At 30.7% G+C, this 24,298-nt stretch overlaps 1 protein-coding gene and 1 pseudogene across 4 annotated transcripts in view; both read left to right on the top strand.

Annotated features, from left to right (window-relative positions):
* The window catches only part of LOC145287904 (cohesin subunit SA-2-like), a 140,088-nt gene that overhangs the window by 65,030 nt on the left and 50,760 nt on the right, over positions 1 to 24,298 (top strand). For all 4 annotated transcript variants that reach the window (XM_080135847.1, XM_080135845.1, XM_080135848.1 and 1 more), the window contains exons 10-16: positions 7,921 to 8,019; positions 8,620 to 8,699; positions 10,513 to 10,735; positions 13,652 to 13,766; positions 15,839 to 15,942; positions 22,906 to 22,995; positions 24,000 to 24,089. In XM_080135847.1, the coding sequence (XP_079991973.1) occupies positions 7,921 to 8,019; positions 8,620 to 8,699; positions 10,513 to 10,735; positions 13,652 to 13,766; positions 15,839 to 15,942; positions 22,906 to 22,995; positions 24,000 to 24,089 (801 nt within the window). The remainder of the gene's footprint in view (positions 1 to 7,920; positions 8,020 to 8,619; positions 8,700 to 10,512; positions 10,736 to 13,651; positions 13,767 to 15,838; positions 15,943 to 22,905; positions 22,996 to 23,999; positions 24,090 to 24,298) is intronic.
* On the top strand, positions 22,444 to 22,559 carry LOC145288304 (5S ribosomal RNA; annotated as a pseudogene).

The raw sequence follows: 24,298 nt of genomic DNA, 5'->3' as shown, positions 1-24,298 counted from the left end.
AATATGTCAAGAACAAATAGAAATTCAGGGATTCTTGCTTAATTAGTGTTTAATGACTATGGACCAAATTTGATATGAATTTGAAATATTTTAATTTTCAAATGATAGCTTGTACCTGCTTTTTCCTATGTACTTTAATAACATAAAATACATGCTAAAATATAATTTAGTTCTGGGATTGAGTTATGTTTGACAAAAATTGTTTTGTTCCTTTAAGCTGTAATTTATAATTAATTAAAAAGTCACCCATTTCTCATTCTTAAGTTGATTTCACCCATATTTAATTTATTTCTCTGAGAGCATTTAGAAAATGGGTGGTTCGCTTTAGTGTTTGTATCTTATTTACATATATGTATGTTTGTACTGTACACACCACAAACGCATATGTAAATTAGATGGCAAAATAACAAGAACATAAATCTATAGTGAGAGTGTATACTTTCGGCTAATAATGTAAAATTAGGCCAAAGACTTATCTGCGCCTTATTTTCCAATATTATATGGAGTATTCCAGAATTTATGCTATGGAAACGTTGATAATTCCAAGATTTCATCTGATCCATTTCACATGATGGTTCCTATTATAAAAGAGCATCAGATGCATACATAAATTTTGGAAAAATTGGAAGTTTAAATTTTCACTGTTAGAAAACTTTTTCTGGTCTGGTCTTATATAGATGCAGGTCTTCATGTATGGGCCAAGTAGCAAGTCTTTATGATGAATAGAACCAGAGTTGTTAAAAGTGTAACTTTCATTTTTTTTATTTATTTATTTATTTATTTTTAAATATCCCCAAATTAAATCAGTTTTAAGCCAAACCATGATTGATATTTTAATCAAGTTTGGTGATGAATGGTCAAGTAATGCAAATGCTAGGCTATACACAAACTACCGAATTTCCATTACTAACAATTACTATATTGTCCAATTTCTACTGTACACTCTTTAACCCTTATCCTAGAGTGGCCTCTTGGCCTTGATAATTGGTGATGCCTATGTTAAAAAAAACCCCCCAAAAAAAACGAACTTAGTGACAAACAAAACTAAAAACATAACTAGTAATAAATAGTGGTTGTGAGCCAATGAGTCACAAATACTACTTGTAACTTGTAAGCTTCTGTGCTTCTCTTGAATGTCCCCCCCCCCCAAATAATAATAATAATAATGAGGTAATACCTAAGGGAATAATATAACAAAACAAATACTAAATTACTATGAAAGGAAAGCGTAATTGCAGAGAAAATGGTATAAGGTCATGACCACAAACTAGATACTACACTACACCTTTTCCCTCAAACTGGCAGAAGTAATGCCAGAGAGAATGGTATCATGATAACAAATGTCCACCTCCTCCATGATTGAGTATTAAAATATAGTATAATGGTGCAATTTAATAGAAGTACTAGTATAGTTTTTTTGGGTTTTTTTTCTCAGACAGAAAAAGATAAAATTTCAGTAATAGATTTGAAGATAGTAAACATTTGATCTTGAAAAACTCCAAAAGAGTTGATATGCCAGAAAACAAAATCACTTTAGTCTTGAACATGAATCAATAAATTATAAAAAGAATTTTCTTTTTTTGAAAGCATTGTTTATATAGGAAATTTGAATTATTAAATGTGGGCTTTAGAAAACTGTACAATGCAATTTTGTTTTCATCAATTTAATTTTCAGTCATATACGTCCCAAGAATTAAAAATAAATAAAAGAATTTAAAAAGAGAGGTATGAAACTGTATATATTTTATTTTTAATTCTAAGAGGGATATATGTTATTGAAAATCAAATTTTTCAAATTACTAAAAAAAAATATCACATGATACGGCTTTCTAATCATTTATTGATTTGAATAAATGTTTAAAAAAATTGTTTAAAATTCATAAACATTTGCTATTGAATTATAAGAAAAAATTGTATAATTTACGTATTATAATTTAAAAAAATGGCAATATTATATTTATGTTGGCAGAAATATTCATTGTAAATTTGTTGAATAAAAATTTTTTTTATTTATTTATACGTACATGTCATCGTTTCCAGATTATAAATTATTTGATTGTGAGATCCTGTTTGTTAAAACAGGATAGAAGATAACATCCTACAAACATTAAATTATTAGTATATAAATACACTAATTTAATCTTCATAGTATGTTATCATTAGGGCTATGACAACAGAATATTCTTACCATTGTTTTGACTCTCGAGTATATAACCAACACAGTCAATCAACCGAGAACCACATCACTCTATATAAAAACATAAAAGATATCAACAGATACACACTCGAGAGTCAAAACAATGAAAAGAATATGATGTTGTTCTAGCCCTAGTTATCACTTTCTGACCTACTTTTTAAAATAAGATCTCCCAATCACCGAAGATACAGTTTAAAAAAAATAAATAAAATAAATGATGTTGCTTTTGGATACAAGGGTAGTATCTGTTCTGTCTAAAAATTTTATAATAGTGTGGAGTTTCTCTTCGCGCCGGGTGTCCATATAATAGAATTTTGTCACATACTCCTGTAAGGATATTGGTGAGAAACCATAATAATCAAATATATTCTGACACTATATGAACTAGATTAGTTAGATAAATACTTTTACAGTTTGAACAAAAGGGTTACAATAAGATGGCAGGATCTCCATTCATGCTGAAATCCACAGAATGACCAGCATCAATATATTACATATGAAAAATGCTACTGTGGAATTTCCACAGGTCCCGCTAGTAATAATAATTTAAATCTTGGCTCTTTTTGGTGGGTGCAACATATTCTGCCTATACTTAGAGATATGTAAAAAGACAACCTTTAAAATTAATTCAAAGTAAAACTTGCAAATTACAAATACAATTTAATAATCTAGGGCGTAGAAACTTTTGTTAAACTCATGTTATTTAGTAAATCTATTCATTTCAAATGGATTTTTTACATAAAAGTACAGTGCACCACAACATATTATGTTGTCTATAGTTTTACTTGATTTAATCCCTGGGGCTGAGCTTAGTCATTATTCCAGCATCTATCTGAATCTGCATCCCAACTTAGATAATACAACATTGATGCATGCTAAGGCGTCTCAGTCCAGAATGCACCCTTTTTTCCATTTTATGTTTACAGAAAGTCACACACACACATACACACGTAACCTTCAACATCCTTACTGAAAGCAAACATATTACAGGATATTTTTATTTTCACTGTCTAATTAGCTTTGGAAGTCTTCATTATGCAGAGATTCTCAACTTGTTCAAATTCTTGACCAATTCTTGTCTCATAGAATTGAATCCAATTAACAAATTATCACATCCCTTAATTTATCACTAGACTCACCTGTATTTTTCTATATATTCATATATTATGAATAAAAGAAAAAATGTTACTAAAGTGTTCTATTAAAAAAATGATGGATCATGACTTCAATAATCTGTTGGTTCATTTTTTGGCAATGATTGATTCTCCAAATAAATTAAAGACAAGTGTACATCCTTTGTCAAAAATAACTGGGGTTGGGGAGGTATCCTTTGCCAGTCTTTACATTAATGTTTGAATTAGTGAAGTTAAAAAAAGAAATGCTAAAGAAAATGTCTCAAACTAGAAAGTTTGTAAAAAGAAAAGAGAAAGAAGAAATATATATATTATCCCATTAACTACTGTACACTCATTAACCCTTATCCTCAAGTGGCCTCCAGGCCTTGATAAGTGATGACTCCTATGTAAGAAGAAAACTTATGAAAACGGATTCAAGGTGATTTCTTGATTCTCCTAAATACTTGAAATAGATTTGCTCCACAGTTTTTAATTCATATGACAAATTGTGGGTGTTTGTGATAATTTCAAAGAATATCCACTGGATTTATATAATGATACTCAATAGAGCTATTTATATTAATACTAACCTGGCTACCCAAGTGTTTAGAGGTGTGTGTTGTTGAAAAAAAAAAAAAAGTGGTAGTAGGCAGGCAGGCCAGGTGGAAACCGTACCGCAAAGGAGAAAAAGAATGTGAAAAAAAAATGTGATGCCTTTTCCGTTGCGTCCATCGCCAAATCGGAAGTGGCGAAGGTTTAAATTAAGCCTTAAAATCAGAAAAGAGAGGATGACTTTCGAAAATATCGTCGAAAAAAGCGACCCTCCCTGTAGAAAAGTGCCCAGTTGAGGGTGAAGGAATTAATGTTTTTGACCAATTTTTCGATATTTGTTGTTAGAAGGATCGAGCTTCAAAACGATACCCATCTCGTAAAAATCTGTTGCCTCTGTCAAAAGTTTAAGCAGACATACAGACATACATACATACATTTAAACAGACATACAAACATACATACATAATTAAGATCTCTTGAAAAGATTTTGATTGTTAATTACTACAGTTCAAAACATTGTCATATTAGTGTAGCAAAGCTTCTAATATTGCTCTTTATTATAGAGTGGAGGATGAACCAATAAAACTATGGGGTTATTAATTATAAATAGAATTTCAAAATAATTAGTTGATTGTCTAGTTTTTGCAAAATGCCTATCCAAGCTTGCTAAAAAAATGATCATCAGTATTGAAATCAAGATTGAATTATCTGTTGTTTAATCAACATTTTTGTTTATTACATTTTTTCATTGATTTTGCTCTTTTACAATTTCTTTTTTTTTTTTTTTTCCTTTCATTTCTCATCTTTCACAGACACTTTTTCAAAAACATTTTTTAAACTTTTGCATGCAATGTCAAAAAACTAACAATGACAACATTAATAATCTGAAAAATTGCCACAAATACTTTTGCATAAATGTTTAGTGTTTTAAACATCTTTATCCCTTGATATTCACAATCCCATAATGTATTTTAATTGTTTCTTTATTAATTTAAAGAAACCTTTTCAAACATTCAATAAATCATTTATAAATGGTCACAGTCGATAACATTAAGTTCACATTGCTTAATCACTTTTAATAGCCCTACTGCACTGTATAACATATACAAGTCATCATTCTTGGTTGTATGTCAAAACCTGTTATGCTTACTAGCATATAAGGGCCATCACCTCCACAACTTCACATAATCCTTATAACTTTTTCCATTTAATAATAGATTTATTGAGTTTTGGTATGATAAAAGTTCTGCTTCTGTATTTTGGTATCAAACTAGCTATGGAGAAAATATTTTATAAAAAATGTACAGGTCTGAAATTTAATTTCTTATGAAACTATGTATTTTGCATTTATTTTTGGTTCTTCTGCATTATTGTAGTGAAATTCAAAGATTGAAATATTGAATTTCAAGTGAAACCAATGGTATCTATTTAATTATCATCTCACAGTGATAAACATATTCCAAAATTACGACAAATGATAAGGTAGAAAATGAATTGATGAAAATAGTTTTCAAAGACTATTAGCGAAGATTGAGTTTTGCAAAAAAAAAAAAAAGAGAGAGAGAGAGTTTTAATTGTAACAAAAGAGAGATAAATGTTTTATGGAAGCTGAAAATCTTTTACCAATTTAGTAAAAGTTTATTCTTGCTAATTGTCTTCGACAGTTATTTTCATTAATAATTAATTTTCTACTTTATTGTTTTCTGTAATTTTTGGATATGTTCATTACTGTGATATGACAAGTAGATACTGTGGTTTTATTTGAAATTCAATGATCTGCTGAAAAAACAAAACTAAAAAAACGATGACAGACAGAAGACAGGCACGCAGAAAAAGTTGCACAGGGCTTAATGATGCAAGTGATGATTGTGAGTGATTATTAAAAAAAAAAAAAAAATAGAAATAATAAAATGCTTATCTTTTGGCGATTGTGTTTTTTATGCCTTAATCTTCCAAAGCTCATTACTGAGTGGAAAATGTCTTTCCACCCTTTTTCTTTTTCTTTTCTTTTTTTTTTTTTTTTTTTAAATAAAACAAGCAAAGCCAAATTATTTAAACCATAAAAATACTCTTTTTATAAAGAAAACATCTGAAGAAAGTTGAATGTTTATATCTTAAAGTCTAAACATAACATTCAGGGCATATATAGAATTACACTTGTTAAAAAAAAAAAAACAGAAAAATCTTTATGATATGAATACTTGTCACAAAACGAAGATGTCATGTTCCAAAAGTCACGTGGGTTTGGGCTAGTAACTTTTCTATTTGGCTAGTAAACAAAAATATTAAGTTATTAAAGGTGAACTAAAGATTAATTTGTCTGTAGAGCCCTGTTGTATGGTACAGTATTTGAAAACTTTGTGATTTTGCCTCGTCATGGTAAAAGTATAGAAGATGACGGGGGAAAAAAGCATGACATGCACACATCAATGATAGTTGCCTCTGTACTCGTGTCACTTGTGCCTTGGATTATGACCAGCAACTAAACACTGTCTCCATATTTCTCCTCTTTTTCTCGAGTTCATGAAAACATGCACGTTTTTATATAAAAATATTAGTAAGACTACTCAGTATTGGTAAAAGGTTTTAATTTTCATAAAATATGCAGATTACAAAAAAAAATAAAATGAAACAGTCTGTGTAATATTGTAATTTGAAATGTTTAATCTTATTTTAGAATAAAATCAAAGTTAAAAAATATTTATGTCCCGGTGAGGTTTTACCTTATATCTATTCCTTCTAAGTATGCCATGCTAACTGATTGAGCCATTTAATAAATTTACTCTCTCACAGTTAAATGATGGTTAAAACCCAGACAGGTGACATTCTCTTTACCCCTGTCAGCCAAAGGCAACAAATAAAAAGAGAGAAAAAAAAAGTGAAAAGGACAAACCAACATAATATTAATAAAACTCAGTGATTTGTATAGTGGCATTAATATTTTTTAAACTGACTGTAAGAAGACCTCTAACCTTCTTTTATGTATGATTAAGAAAAAATATATTAATTGAGATTAAATATAAAAGTCAGAAAAGGATAAGTAATGAAATTTTTATTTGTAACAACACTGACCAATATTTGTCCTAAGTCATAAATAGGCCTATGACAACAGCATATTCTCTTGTTTTGACTCTCTAGTATATATCCGACACAGTTAGTCAACCAAGAACTACATTACTCTATATAAAAGCTTATAAGATATCAACAGATACACACTCAAGAGTCCAAACAATTAAAAGAATATGCTGTTGTCATAACCCTAGTCATAAATGAAGCAGATTTATGTATGCGCTTTTATTTTCTTAAAGCTATTAATTATAAAAGGGGGGGCTTTATTTTATATGTAAATTTTTACAAAATGATTTTTGCTTATATCATATTCATATTCTTTCATTTCAAATAAAATTTTGGTAGTTGTAAAGATCAACAACGTAAACATGTGATACTTGTTCATTGGCGATAATGATTTTTTTTAATGAAGAGCCATTTTGAGTTAAATTCTATTTAGTATTATACTTGTAATCAGAAGAAAAAAACGTTTGAAATATGTCAGTATGCTATAAGAACAATGATTGTCACAAAATATGGTGTTATGAAAGGTCGCCATGGTTTGTTTTTTTTGTATCGCTGAGAACATTTTTTTCCTCTCCTGTTACTACATAATAATACATTGATTTAAATTAAAATATCTTAGTGTCATAATCTTTATATATATATATATATATATATATATATATATAATCGCCTTTGAACTAATTTTAATTGAAATTTTGAAGAAACTTTACATTGTTCATTTTACAATTACCGAGATTTCTCTGGAGTTTGTTACTGAAGCCTATACCCTGATTTAGTGGCCACAGTTTAATTAAGATTTAATAACAAAACAAAAAAAAAACTACTATGCAGTTCAACTCTAATAATCTAAATCTTCCTATGTATTAACACCTTTTTGCATATCTGGTAAATTTTTCATCATCATCATCATCATCCCCACCCCCACCCCACTTTTGCACGCACGCACTAGAAAGAGAAAAAAAACTATGTTTTTCTTTTCAGGTCGGAGATGTTCGTCTTTGCTGCTTAAAAGCTCTTCAACCATTATATGATACAAGAGATCTAGCTACCAAGCTAGAGCTGTTTACTAACAGATTCAAGGTAAGCAAAGCTTATGAATGTACTAACTGTACTCGCTCAAATGATTCAGAACATGAAACGAGCTAAAGTGTCTGTCAATACCAGGTTTCTCAAACCTTTCTCTTTTGCACATCAGTTTAATGAAAAGTTTTTATTTTTGCAATAATTTAAAAAAAATTTTTCTTTTTAAGTACATTATTCCGGTTTATGATATCTGCTATATCGAAAAAAAAATTAAAAAATCGGTTAGTTTAAAATAAGACTTCGAAACTGGCATAAAATATTGGATTTGAAGGTGAATGCTTTATCTATTCTGTGATTAATAATAGAAAATATAAAACAGGGAAAAGAAATACTAAAATTATCAGAGATATGATATCTAAAGGAGATGGAACACAACAATCTACAAATAAAGAGTTTAATTCAAAATTTGTAAAGATGGTTACCAATTATAATAAAAGCCACAAAATGTAAATAATCATCTTAAACTTAAAAACAAACAAACATAACATTGTTTTTGAACTTCTATGAATGTTAAATATGAAAGTTTTTTGAAAGTTGAACATTCCTTATTGATTCTTGTTCATTAAAACAAATTTAATCAATTTTTTTTGTTTTTAGGATCGTATTGTGGAAATGACTCTTGACAAAGAGTATGAAGTGGCTGTACAAGCTGTTAAGCTTGTTATTAGTATTTTGAGGTACTTATTTTTATTTTTTTTTCTTTCTCTTAAATGTAAAAAAAGAAAAATTAAAAAAGGTCAACAAATTGGTTGTGAAGTAAATTTGATATGACTAATAAGAGAAACAAACAAACAAAAATGCAGAATGTTAATCACATATTGCACAAATATCTATATAATTATAAAACTGTGGATTGTCCGGGTGTTCTTCCTTCCTTGCATCTTGTCTTTTATAATTAGGCAATTCCATCTTTTAAAAAGGAGGTGACAGGTGAAATATATATATATATGTGTGTATGGGCATGGCTCAGAGGCTAAGGAATGAGGACGGAGAGTTGTTTTGATTTTGATTCTAGCTGATGGCACCCAAGTCATATTTTTTTAGTTTTGATCCCACTACTATATATTATATTCAATATAATGATCCATAGAGAATTCTAAATATATAACCTGCATGAATTAAAATCATTTTAAGTATATCTTACAACCAGGCAATACCAGACGATCTGATTTTTATATAAAACTAAAAGAATACCTGTTTCAGGATGTGTAAAATTAATTTCTCCAATGCGATCGGCACGCAAATAATAAGTTTTGGCTAATGATGACAAAAATAAGTTTATATATTATTGCTTTCCAATATAGTAATTACAATCAGTATTTTTTTATAGCTATATATCAGTTATTTTGTCAGTAGTGATATTTCGCAAATAGCTAAAATAGGTTTCAAAAAAATGTTTCTTAAAAAAAAATTCACTTAAAGTTAGCCAATGAAAACATTCAAAATATCATTTCCTAATGGTGACTATTGAAAAAGTATTAAATTTGTAGCCAATGTTATAGATGATAGTAAGAGGACTTTTGAGTATGAGGGTAAAATCTCCTCTGCCTTCCTTAATGTATACTTATCAAAATTTAAATATTGATTAGGATTAAACATTAAAATATAAAATCAACCGAAAATATAATTTTTATTTTTTACCAACATAGATCTCTATTTACTATATATGACTGTTGAAACATATTTAATTATCCAGCTAGTAGTAAAAAGCTATTAAACAAAATCCTATGGAGTAAAAATTATCTTTATACTAGCAGGGAGACCTAACGTTGCCCGGGATTGAATGATGATCAACGAATATTTCACACTCCTATATTTTTATTGTCATCGAAATCCGTGAAATCGCCCAGGAGGAATCTTCACATACCTCCATGCAGTAACTTAGTCCAAATTATGTTATTCTACATTACACTTTAGAGAATCTACTCTTTCTTTTATAAAATTATTTATATAAATTTCTTTCCAGTTATTTCCAGTTAACGAAAAAAAAAAAAAACATTAAGAAATTTGTGTTCAGGGTCTGAACCTACAGACCACATCATGCAACAAAAAAACATGTAAATTTTCAAGTCTTATAAAATTCTTTGCAGTTAATGGAAAAAAATTTAGAAATTAATTATCAGGGATATTCTGAGACAAAACTTAACTAAAATCACTCCCAGGCTTATATACTAAAGTTGTGTAAATTTTAAAGAAAATCTGTTCAGCCATTTTGGAGTCTATAAGGAACAAACTCTCTCTCTCTCACGAACACAAAGTTGCATTTATATCATTGTAGAGTTATCAGGAAATAATTAAAAAAATTTGTCAAACAAAAGTAAAGGTTAAATAGTTGATATTATTTCAGAATGTCTAGTTTATCCAATTTAAATATAACTGTGTCAGAATTATATTTTTAATGACTATCTAATTATATCAACATCATAACCTTATATGAATTCCACACTAAAATTCCATGGACCTAATTAATTTTTTTGTCTTGTTTTCCAGATATAATGAATCTGTTTTGACCGACAAAGATTGTGAGAATGTTTATGAATTAGTTTACTCATCACACAGACAAGTAGCACAAGCCGCAGGGGAGTTCCTTAATGCAAAACTTTTCCAAAAAGATGACGAGAGTCTTCGTTGTCTAAAAATAAGCAAAGGAAAAAGGAGGAGTCCCAACACGCCCCTGATTCGTGATTTAGTGCAGTTTTTTATCGAAAGTGAGGTAAGATTTGCTCTTTATCATATTTCGATCTACGGTCAGAAGAGATAGTATAACAGATATTTGATGCAGACCTCCAGCCATGGGCAAAATGGCAACTTGTGTTCAATTAATGGCACATCACATACTGTTTACAATTAATATTTGGTTTCAGCATTAACTTGAAAATGATTCATATATAGAAAAATAAATAAACAGACTACAATTCTGCTGTTATGTCGTAAATACGACATGACTTCTTATGTAATTGTGGCCCTGTAAGGGTTCGGAAGGAAAACACAACTTAGTAATTAATGGAAGCAAAATCTACTGAACAGAAAAGCAAATACAACAAAGAGTGTGGAGATAACATATATTTCGGCGTATAAGGCAACCGTCAGATAAGACGATCTGCAAAATTGGAGCAAATTTAATAAATTTATCATATATCAGTTGTATAAGACGGCTGCTAAATCACGGAACCATGTTTGTTTAGCCTAGGCTAGAGATTGCAACACTCAGTATCTCATGAAATATTTGTTTTAATGATGATTTTTTAACTTTAAGGGTCGTCTTATACGCCAAAATATACGGTATGTCAGCCTGGCTGTTAATTACGTATAACTTGTGTATAACCTATGTACTCTGAATCTTGAAGACTCATATTACATGTCCATATAATTTGTTTCTATGCAATGTGTGTCCTCAAGTCTCACTGGCCAGGTTTCACTTTGATACATCATCACCCTGCATACATATGCCTGATAGACTCTTCCCTTGGTCGGCACTGGTGACACTCCACCCCCTACCCCTTTCTTTTAAAAAAAAAAACATGTAATTTATATACTTTGGAGAACACTCTGTCAGCAGCCTTGTGTCAAGCTAATGCAGATGTAAAATAAAACTATGAGATTTATATTTAAAACAAGATATGATATACTAGTGATGGTTCCCAGAAAATGTCCTAAAAATTTAAATGATCACAAACATGAAAAAGAATTGACCATTTTTAAAACATTTTTTTTTTTTATGCCAAATTGATTAAACATCAAACAAAAAGTTTCCAGAGATAGATGTAAAAAGACATGAAAAAGATAGCTTGTGAAATCTTGAGCTTAAGTGATTCTTTCTGTTTTTCCTACTGGAGAACCGGTATTTGAATCTAATCAAATCTCTCTTTCCATCAAACCATCACCTTAGGATCATGCTGGGATTTTTTTTTCTTTTGATGGAAATCACTCCCAACAAGGCATAAAGCCACTTGAGGTAATGAGTAGTTACTTGATGCAACTACTTCAAGGTTAAAAACTAGCAAATAATAGATGTTAGATGGATAGTTTATGATCCAGAAAATGGCAATTTTTCCTACTTTGTCAGAAACATTATGGAAAGTGAGAATTACAAGACTGTTGAAAGTAAATTCATAGTTCACTTTCTATTTTTGTGAAATTATTTTATTAATAGTGTACAATGTTTTCTCTTTGCTAATTTTCTATGACAGAATGGATTTCTTTGAATGAATATTGGTCTTTATTAAAGAATGAAGGATTGGTTTTTATTCTTATTGTTTGTTTGTATTTAGTTTGTTCATGAGTAGTGATGGAACAATTCCAAAACTTTTTCCAAGACAATTATTTTATTCTAAATTTTTGATTCTGATACAATTACTAACTCTTTTTAAATTTTTGAATATCATAGATTTGTTGCTTTTTTTAATTTTTGAATTACTGTAAATGTTCACATATATTTTCACAAACATAAAAAGTTACAAGGGTTGGGGGTATATTCCACAAGTCGATATTTTTAGATATTTTTTCTCAACTGTTTTCTTCATATTTGATTGAAAATAGTGAGATGACTAAGGGTTTATTTCTCTTCTTAAACAAAGCTGATTTGCATTAATTTGTCATTTTTTGACAGAATGCTATTTGAATTTTTTCATAAACAATTTGAAGTAGTCAACAGTTTGTATGCAAAATAAGAAGGTGGTGTCGGAACAGCATCATTAATGAAGTTTCTTTTTCATGTTAAAAATGAGTATGTAAATAATGTTACTATTCATAAAACCATTCTTGACATGAGAAGCAATTGGGGGGGGGGTGACTATAAATTATTCTGTATGTTCCTTCTATCAAAAGATATTCATATTTTTATCCTAATTATGAATATTTGGTCAGTTATTGCTACTGTTATGTAAGAGATACTACTACTACTAATAATAATGGCAAATTTGTAGATCAACACGCTCAACTAATTTGTTCTCCAAAAAATAAAATTTTATTTCCTTTTCTATGCTCTGTGAACACCTTAAAAAACTTAACGGAATGAGAAAAAAAACAAAAACAATTATTTTAGAAAGGTGTAAAATGATCACAAAATAAAACGGAGAATTTATCTTCCAGCGTAAAATAAAAATATTGTTTAACAACTGTAAAATATTAGAATGTCTCAGTAATGAAAGCTCATTTTACATTAAATTTATCTGTGAAACTGATTCCCCACTCTAAATTCTAAATTAATTGCTTTTTATTATTTTTTAAAAACTATTTTTCTCAGGGTGTTCACAAAATAAAATATCATTTTTTGGAAGTAATTTTAGCTGAGGATGTTAATCTCCTATAATACAACACAAAAATTAGTGTAATAATAATAATAATAGTAATGAAACTTGGCTTTCTTTGAGTCCCCCCACTGCTTGCTGCAGGCCTGTCAGATTAAAATCAAACATCATAAAAAAACATATCCAATACAGAATATTCCCCAAAAGTTTTATTTACTATTAAGATTTATTGAAATTTAAAAAAAAAAAAAAATTTCAGGAATAATCTGTATTTTTTATGATGTTTGATTTTAATTTGACAGGCCTGTAACTAGCATTTAGACACTTTGCTTTAATGATAAAAACTTATGGATTATCAATTTATTTTGTTTACTTTTCAGCTACACGAACATGGTGCTTATCTGGTCGATAGTCTGTGGGATATTAATGATATGATGAAAGACTGGGAATGTATGACTGACCTGCTATTAGAAGATACTGGAAAAGATGAAGAATGTAAGTAACATATCAAACAGATGACATGATCATCAAGACAATATTTTTTTTTTCTCAAGATTATGAGTAAATTGTGTCTAAAGATCATTTTTCAAATAATATCCATCAGCAGAATACTTTTTTTGAATTAGGATGTAACATAACTTTCAAATGCAAAGGCTTTAAAAGCGGATTTAAGATTTTAGTGCTAGAAAAGGTAGGACATAAGTTTTTAGTATAAAAAAAATGTAAGACAAAACATTTAAATGGAAATCTTACAAAAGTATAACTAAGATTTTAAAAGAAGTCATACATGGAGTGATTACCAACAACTAAATTATCAAACTTTGAACCTTTTTAAACCTGAAATTAAAGATTGAGAATCAAAATGGCTGAATCTATGCATACTGATTAGCTCAGTCGTTAAATCAGGTTCATACTGGCATGTGACAATAAATCAAACGGCTGTTTTTTTTTTTTTTTAATTTTTTTAAGGAAACTATGATACAGTATATCCTCATAGTAAACATTAAATATCAATTTATAGCTCATGCACATCATGCCAACACATAGGTAATTTAATGAAATTGGTGGCTACACATTACCAATGGAAGGTAATCTAATCTATATATCTATAAAAGTGAACATGTCTGTGTACATTTTCCTTTGCAATAATTCTGTTAATTTTCGGTCTACAGACTCGAAATTTGATATACAGGGTACTGAGATTTGGGAAAATCTATGTGTGGTTTTTCGGCCAGAAATTTGGCTGTTAAGGGTCAAAATTCAACGATTTGACCTTTGAGAACTCTACCAAACTCCTCCCACTATTTGGGGTCTAAACACTTGAAATTTTAGATATAGGTTCCTTGGACATGGATCTAACTTAATAACTCGATTTGAACCCAAAACAACAAATTTTAAGGGGTCATAATAGGTTAATCAAGACATTAAAAAATGAAAATATTGAAAAAACGGTTTTATTGTACGTATCCGTTTTGAACTGAAGATCTTCGGAAAAAAATTTCACTTAATTTGATCGAGTAGTTTTTCTGTTACAGCAGAAAAACACATTTTTATGAGAGAGTGTTGAAGGCAGACATCTTGGAAATTTTTAAATCTTTGTTTGGAGTTTAGAACATGCCACAGGAGATAACTACAGTTAAAGCGCCGACACTCCCTCCCCATCTTTAATAGTAGCTTTTCTTCCTAAAAATCGAACTTTTTCCTCGGTATCATAACAAATTGTTTTTTCGCTGTAAAACAAAAACTACTTGATGAAATTAAGTGAAATTTTTTTTTGGAGAACTTCATTCCATAACGGATATGTACAATTTAAACTTTTTTCGATATTTTCATTTTTTAATGTCTTGATTAAACTGTACAAGTCCCCAAATTCCTTCTCGAACAAGTTTTGTAGATATTTTTACCCTGATCCCTATATAAATGACTGTGTTTCTTTGTTATTCAAGCAAAAATGAAAATATTGAATTTAAAATAAAAACCAAACATGTCGCAGTAATGAACGTATCCAAAAATTACAAAAAGCAATAAGGTAGAAAATTATATTATTAATGAAAACATTTTTCCAAAGCAATAAGTAAAAATTGAGTTTTGCTAAGATTTTCCAAATCTTCAGTTTACTCAGTTTTTGCTAATTGTCTTCGAAAACTGTTTTCATTAATTAATTTTCTACCTTACCGTTTTTATAATTTTTGGATATGTTCATTACTGTGGCATGACAATTAAGTAGATACCATTGGTTTCACTTTAAAATCAATATTCCGAATTTTGCTCTAATAATGAAGCATCAATGACTCTTTTAAACTCTTTAAGTTATGCCCAGTCACCTTTTCATTGAAAACTTTTGAAGGCAATTTATATTTCCTGTCTATATATAACATTTAGAAGGAATTTTTTTTCCTTTGAATATTTGACAAACTTAAAGATTTCATTGAATATATAATTTTACTGTTACCGTTATTCTTTTAATGAATGTTAATAGCAAAAAGTTCTTTTAAGATAATTTACTAAAATATTAAGAATCGTATAAACCTTTTAATTGCATTTTGTTTTTTTCCTTTCTTTTGTAGCTCTAGACGATCGCAGAGAAACTAGCTTAATAGAAATAATGGTGTGTTGTGTAAAACAAGCCGCCACTGGAGAGTCCCCCGTTGGCAGGGGACCAAATAGGAAGGTAACATTTCAAAATTACCTCTTGTCCCCTTTTCAAATAATGTACTGTTTTATTGTTTTTTGTGTTTAAGCAGCAGTTGTACATTCAAACATGTATTACGAATAACAAGGCGTGATGATGCAGTAGTTAGTGGCACGGATTGTAGGCTCGCCGTTCAGTGTTCAAGTACTATTGTAGCATTACTTTCACTAATAATTTAAGGAAAGTTATGAGTCCTCCATCTCTAGGTACAGTTGAGACTTAAACCTTGGTAGTGAAACTTGTATAAAGAATGAAAACTTAACGCTTGTGACCTAGTGAGTATCTCGTCATATATCACAGTCTGCATCTTTATAGTAAAAAATTCCTCATTTGTGAGAAAGTGAGTCCTGTTCTTCAAAATGCTGATCTGCTTAAAATGTGCATTTGAAGACTGTATATGATGGTTTTGATTGTTGTCATCTTTTGTTATTGTGCGATATACATCTATCAACAGACATCCGACATATAAACAAACCTTTCACAGCAAAGTGTAATATTGGTTCTGATACTACACTCCATCTTGGTCCTTAGTCAATAAAAGAGAAATTCTTCTAAACTAAAATAATTTATATTTTTGTCCCAATTCAGAATGCTCCTTTGTGGGGGTTGGATTTTACCCACATTTAAAACTTTGTCTAACCATACCTTTCTGAGTAAACAGGGCTTTATGTTGTGAGTGAAACAGTCGCATTTGTAAATGATTTTTTTTTTTCCAAGGGGTGACTAGAAATAATAAAATGCTTATCTTTTGCCAACTGTTTTTTCACTGACAATCTTCCAAAGCTAAGTGAAAAATGTCTTTTCAAACAAGCAAAGTCAAATTATTTAAACAATAAAAAGTTTAATAGAACAATATACTCCTTTTTACTGAAAGCTGTTTAAAAAAACATCTGAAAAAATTTGAATTTAAGTCTTTACATAAAATTTGGTGCATATTTTAGAATTACACTTATTTGAAAAAAAAAAAGAAAAAAATCTCATTACGAAACGTAGATCTCATATTCCAAAAAATCACATGTGTTTGGCTAGTAACTTTTCTATTTGGTTAATAAACAAAAATATTGAGTTGTCAAAAGTCAACTAAAGATAAATTTGTCCGTAGAACCCTTGTAAATAGGGACATGTAATATAAAATTATCTTGTGATTTAAAAGTTGGATCTAAGTAGCATTCAAGCTGACGTATTAAACTTTGATTCTAACTAGCCAATTTTCATTTTTTATCATTGTACATGTTATTTGCTACCGTTTATTTTTTAAAAAATGATTTAGTCCTGCCAGAAGAATGTAAGAAAAAAAAAATTATAGTAGAAAAAAATCATAAAATTTTATTTCCTTTTTTGTGTAAGTTTTTTTTTTAACAAGAATTTGCGAACAAATAAAGAACTATAATAACTTAAGTGCATCCTGGGCAGCTTTGTAATAAATTTTTCATATTGACATATATAGTTTTTGTTTCAAAATTAATGGTGCATATGAATTATCCAAAATTTTATTAAATGGAATTGTGCTTTTAACACCTGTGTCTCATTTTAAAGAATAGTTTTAAAAAAAAAGTTTCATTACAGACACTGGTGTGTGCGCGTGTATGTATGTATGTATGTATTGTTGTAAAATATTTTTAAAATGAAATGTTGATGTAATTTATGAAATTTACGTTGTTTGGACCATTATCCTTGTTTTGGTCGTGACATTTACTTTTAGACGCATGATGAAATGGATAAAAGCATTGGTTTTTTTTAAGATATTCTAAAGTGCAAATTACTTGCATATCATGAGTTCAATCCTTAGTGAAGGAAATAAGGACAAACTTGAACTAATTGATGTCAATAAACCCCTGCACCGGTAGATTATTTAAAGGATTCACATTTAAATTCTCAGTTACCGACTATGATGAAATGTGGTTGATGAAGAGTACAAGTACAACAGCTAAAATGTGAATATAACTACGATGAGGATAAGCATGTACATTTATTATTATAGTAAAGCAGAGTTAATCAACGTTTGTTTCTCCTAAATTTTTTTCTATGTATTTTAATCATAGAAAATGCATGTTAAAATATTCCTTAATTTTCAGGTTTAGTTATGTTTAAAAAAACTTGCATTTTAATCATACTAATTAGTTGTGATTTGCAATTTAATCACTAAGTTGCCCATCTTTTACTCAATTTCGGTCTTCATTGACCAACTTGTATAAGAGTGGAAGATCTGCTGACACTAATGTCTGACAGACGGTTCAAGGGAATTAGGTGAATTCAAGAAAAATTCTGAATCTGATTCACTGTTTGTGTTTGAATTTATGTTGATATCATCAATTGACCTGAGGTAATCTCGTCAGCATCAGACAAAGCTAAACTCTTTGCCAAGATCTTTGCAGCTGTTCTACCCTATGCGACCAAGGCCGCCAACCCCCAGTATCAAAAAAACATGCTATGTGACATACAAATATGTGCGTGATGTTGCCAAGCTGATCAAAAACCTTGATTCCAGTAAAGTAACTCGCCCTGACAGCATTCCAATTATAGTGCTGAAAAAGCTTCAACCAGAACTAGCTCCCATACTTACAAAGCTGTTTAAATGTCTTGAGAATTGCCTCCCAACACCCTGGAAAATCTCTTTGGTATGCTCTGTATTTAAGAATTCAGGTGATCGATCATCTTTCTCTCAGTACAGACCAATAAGTCTCGTGTGCGTTATGAGTAAGTTACTTGAATCTGTGTCAAATAGAAAAGTAGGCAACCACCTCAGCAAAAATAACCTTCTTAGTGACATGCAATATAGTTTCTGTTCTGTTAGATCTACGGCAGATGTGCTTACGGTTATTTCTCATGGGATTAGCGAATCTCTTGACAGAGGCTTCCTGTCTAGGGGAATTCTTCTTGACATATCAAAAACCTTTGATAGGGTATGGCATAAAGGTCAACTTCACAAGATCTCCAGTTATGGTATAACTGTAAATGTCTTTTCAATTATTAAATCATTTCTCTCTGATAGGTTCAACTGGGTCCAACTCTCTTCCTGATCTACATTAATGATCTTCCAAATCACATCCTTAGATCGTTTATGCTGATGACACTACCATCTATGGCAGCACATCAAAGACCGTAAACGACCAAGTTCTCTCCAATTCTCTCTTCTCTGATCTTGAGCATGTGGTATAATGGGGGAAAAAAGTGGCTGGTTACTTTTAATGCATCTAAAACCAAGCTTCTATCTTTACATCATCAACATTCTGATCCCCATCTGGCATCAATTGAAATGAATGGCTTTTGTCTTTGTGAGGCTCCATGTTTTGACAAGCTTCTGAGCTTGACTTTTACTCCTGATCTAAAAATGGAACACGTAAATCAAATCCGTTGCTAAGATCGCTGGAAAAATGATGGGATCCTTCTATGGATCCAGAAGATATCTACCTACTGATGCAATTCTCTATCTATGTAAGAGTTCGGCATGCCCAAGGTTGGAGTATTGTTGCCACAGCTGGATAGGAGTTGCTAGAAAGACCTCATCCTTTCAAGGTTGGAGTATTGTTGCCACAGCTGGATAGGAGTTGCTAGAAAGACCTCATCCGTTCAGAGTTCAAAATAGCCTAGTAGGGGATGCCCTTTTCTCTTCCTTGCAACCTCTTTCTCACAGAAGAGACCTTGCAAGCCTGTCTCTGTTTTATCCTTATTTTCATGGCAAGTGCTCGTTTGAGCTCCAATCTATGGTCCTCCTCTCGTCAAACATTCACAAGAAACACTATCTAGCTGAAAACACTATCAATAATTTCCCCCACTCTTTATCTGTGCCTAAACCTAAACGTAGATTCCATGAACAAAGCTTCTTTCTTAGAACTGCATGCCTGTGGAACTCTTCTGTTTTTAGAGCTGCTACAATATGGTCGTCTTCAAGTCCAACGTAAACAAGTTCTTGATGAGCCGTTCCACTTAAGTAGTTCAATTTACTAAATTTACACTTCTAACGATTCCTATCATATTGTCCCATTGACTACTGTACACTCTTTTACCCTTATCCTTGAGTGGCCTCTGGGTCTTGATAAGTGATGATTCCTTTGTAAAAAAAAAAAAGATATAAAAATCATAAAATGTATTTTAAATATATTTGAAAAAGCCTAATGAAATATTTTGAGATAGTTTTGATACATTATGTTTCTGAAATTTTGAGTTAAGGGTAGGTATTTAGTATTATTTGCATAACTGTTTTTATCCGTAGTGTTGTTTTTACATTTTAATTAATGTAACCTCTGACCTTCTTCAGGTGTATCTTATCTGGATCGAGCAATTTAAGTGAAATTCAGTTCTAAATGACAGTTTTCTTGAGATTGCAGGATCAATCTTCAGTGAGAAAAATATTAAGACTACAATTGTGAATCACTTAACACTTCTACCTGGTCATGGCTGACAGAATGAAAGCATGCTACACCTGTGGGTCCGTAGTATCTGATTCAACTCCTTTTTGAAAATATGCAAAAAAAAAAAAAAATTACAAAAATAATATTAACAAAAAAACAACCTTCTGAGAAAATAAGAAATATATTTTGTCCATTTCAATTAATATCATATGAACTGGATAAACATCTTCCAGTTATCTATATATATAAAAGCGAAAATGTGTGTATGTATGTATGTGCGTTTGTATGTCTCGCAAAAACTTTCGACACGGGTCACAGATTTTCGCCAGATTGGTATCATTTTAAAGTTCCAACGTTCGCCCGACAAATATCGAAAAATTGGCCAAAAACATTAATTCCTTCATCCTAAAATCATCAGTTTTGTACAGGGAGGGTGTAGCAAAAACTGCCCTCATGACAAGTTTGCTTCTACGCATGCACAAATGACGTCAAAACATGATTTAGTTTAAATATTAAAAAAAAACAAAAAAATGATCCAATTTCGTCAACGTCATCTTAGCTCAGTTGCTTAGAGGGTGGCGTCATTATCTAAAGGTTGTAAGTTCGAATCGTGGTGTGAGGTGTCTTTTTTTGCGATTTTTTTTTTATATTTTAATATTGAAACAGGGTTATTGAAGTCATTTTTCATGTTCTATGTTTTTTTTTTTTTTTTCATATTTTTAAAGAAGTTTTAACGTTTGTTTTTCTGTTTTCTTTTTCCATCACATTCGCGTTTTTTTTGTTTTTGTTTTTCTGATTTTTACATTTAACATCGTTCATTTGCCTTACGTTAGTTTTTTTAATTTTTTTAAGTTTAAAAATTTTTTTTTATATAAAATATTTAATTATTAAATATTTAAAAATATTTACTTTGCTTATTCTTTTCTTATGTTTTGAGTACTACTCCCCACCCGCCGCCCGAGCACACACACCTCTAAACACCCAGGCAATGCCGAGTACCCCCTGCTAATCTGTATATATAAAAGGCAAATGCGCGCGCGCCTTTTTTGTATGTCTCGAAAAGACTTTTTTTGCCGACGGTCCTGGGAGGGGGGGTTACTATCGCTTAGAACTGTTTATGTAGCCCCTAGATAATAATATCTAGGATTTGGGAATGTGGGTCGCGTCTAGATTTATTTACAGCGACTTTTACAAAATTATTGCTATTTTGGTTTCTCACGTGTTGATTTGGCTTTTTCGTATGAAAAGCGAAACCAATTCAAACAACATTGTTCTCAGCTTTCGTGCCGAAACGTCTAGAAAGCAATCAGCTTTTGATCAATGTGGAGTTTCTCCTTATATCAGACTATTCGATTTGGACAATGGGGAGCTGCGTTCACCCCTTCCACCATCATCTGGGGGAAGTGAAATCTAAAAATACTGCCACGTCATCGTAATGATCCCGTGATGACCTCGTTTAGCGTCTTCCTCTCAATCAGACCTCTTTCATTCGCTTTTTTCTAAGCCTTAACTTAACACACTAATTAATTACTCTCACTCGTGGTTGAGACAGTTAAGTGGTTGGCTTTTGTTTCCACCTCCGCGTCAAGGCTTCCGGGTTCAATCCCGCCTCCCGACCAAAACCTTTTTTTTTTTTCTTTTACACCTTTAAACACCTGGGCAACAGTTCAATACACACAGCGTTGTTATCTTAAGATTGCAGGTTCGATCCGACAGGTTTATGCCATTTTTTTTTTTTTTTCAATTTTGGGTTTTCCGATTTTTTAAAATCGTCTTTTTCATAATATTTAAACAGGGTTATTACCCCCCCCCTTACAAACGCCCGGCAATATTGAAAAATTGGACAAAAATATTAATTCCTTCACCCTCAACTGGACAGTTTCCTACAAGGAGGGGTCAATTTTTTGCGAACCATTTTTGCAAGTCATCGTATCGGTTGGATTGACTTTGCCTAATTTTAACATTCCAAACTTCCGATCACATCATGGAGTAGGGTAAGATGTCAGATTTTCTTTCACTTTCTCTTCTGCCTTCGTGTCATGGATTCGAACCTGCCTGCCTACTACCATTTTTAAAATTTTTGCTCAACACACCTCTCCAAACACCCGAGCACCCAGGCTAGTACAGTATATACAGCATAATCACATTGACACTGGTTTCTGTTAGATCACCAAAGTTAAGCAACGTTGAGCCTGGTCAGTACTTAAATAGGTGACCATTTGGGAATTCCAGGTGCTGTATTTGCTCTCTGCTTACCTCTGCATTGTTTTCAGTTGTCCTGGACTTCTTGTCACTGGGCTCAAGCAGTGCTGATTCGAGAGAGATGTGTTAGGAGATTGCGCAACTCTTGCCTCACAATTACGCAACTACCCTTACAGGAAGTATCCATTAACTTTCCAGATTGAACAGTGATATCCAGTTGTACTGTATCAGTGCAGAATTAGTTTTATCATTAGTTTTATTTTAAAAGTTATTTGTGACCTGTACAATCCTGGGATTTCATTTTGTGTATTTGTTTGGATTAAAAAAATGTCTGTTAATGTTGATTTACTGAACTGAATTTTTATTTTATCTTTTAATCAAACTTCAGTTAACTGCCAAAGAAAACAAACTGGTTATGGAAGACAAAACAAGACTGACTGAACACTTCATTCAAACTTTACCTCAAATGTTATTAAAGGTAAGCATTTACCCTTTTTTTCTAAACCATTGTTTTATATTATTACGTGTTAATATCGCTTGCTTGGGAGAGTATTTATTGTCTCTATATGATGAAGACGTTTTTGAAGGGACTGTTATATCTCAGACATGGCACACCAGCTACCCGCATGTGAACCACAATAAACAATAAGCACATCCTTTTTAAATGAAGAGATTGATATGTCATCTCAATTTCTCAGCATCATTAATTCTCTCCAGAGAATTATCTGAGCTGAAACTGCTGCTGGAAAATGTATGCAGTATAAAATGAATGAATGAATGAGCACATGGTTTTATAAAAATTAAAATTATTTCATTTGATAAAGGAACATAATTATAAACTAGAAATAAATCTGACAGCCATAATTTTTTGTCAGTACGCTGTCAACACCATTTTCAATTTTACTTGTCTTCCCAAAAGGAAAAAGAAGTTTGGGTATAAGATCTTTAAATGTCGGGAGCCCCAGCTCTGCAAAAGGACCCTTTGTGCCACAATTCAATTTAATGTCATTAGTTATTTACTGAACTTAATTGAGACTAATACAAGGTCATTATGGTGATGTAGGCCAGAGGACAACTTTTTGCAAGACAAAATTTTTTTTAATCTTTGTTCAGTTACATAAAGATATACATCATTCATGAGAGTTAATAATAGATTATATAGAGGAAACTACATTCACTATTTTAGCCATTGTTTTATGATATTAAGTTTGTAAATTATAGTTTTATATACCTAAATATATATCTAATCTTAAAACTTCATCATTGAGACAAAAATTTTAAAGATTGAATACTACACAAAGATTTTAATTTTTTATTCAGCAACTCTATGAAAGATGCCCACGTATTATCAGAATTTGAAGTTGGAGTATTGTTAACATCACAAATTTTTAATGTTAGTCATAGTATTATGAACTGCAAATGATTTAAAAAAAAAAAAAAAAATGCTTTTTGCTAAACTTTTACTTTTCTTTTTGTTTTTAGTATTTAATGGATCCAGAAAAAGTTGCTAACCTATTACAAATCCCCCAATATTTTGATCTGGATATTTATACAGCCAGTCGCCAAGAAAAGGTAAGAAAAAAAAATCTTCATTTAAGATATAAATGACAAATTGAATAGAAAAAAAAACATGTCCTGGCTTATAGAAATGCCGAGTCTTATGAAAAACATGACGGTTGTTTTGAAAGTAATGCCTCCTATATTTTTTTTTTTTTGAAGTAAAAAAAGTTAAAGAGCTACAAAGGCAGGAGTGCACCATTAAAATGAGTCACCACCATTCT

The sequence above is a fragment of the Euprymna scolopes genome, chromosome 11, assembly GCF_053919585.1.
Source record: "Euprymna scolopes isolate OS-2025 chromosome 11, ASM5391958v1, whole genome shotgun sequence".
NCBI lineage: Eukaryota > Metazoa > Mollusca > Cephalopoda > Sepiida > Sepiolidae > Euprymna > Euprymna scolopes.
The sequence above is the reverse complement of the archived record's forward strand: the minus strand, read 5'-3'. Positions and strand labels throughout refer to the sequence as shown.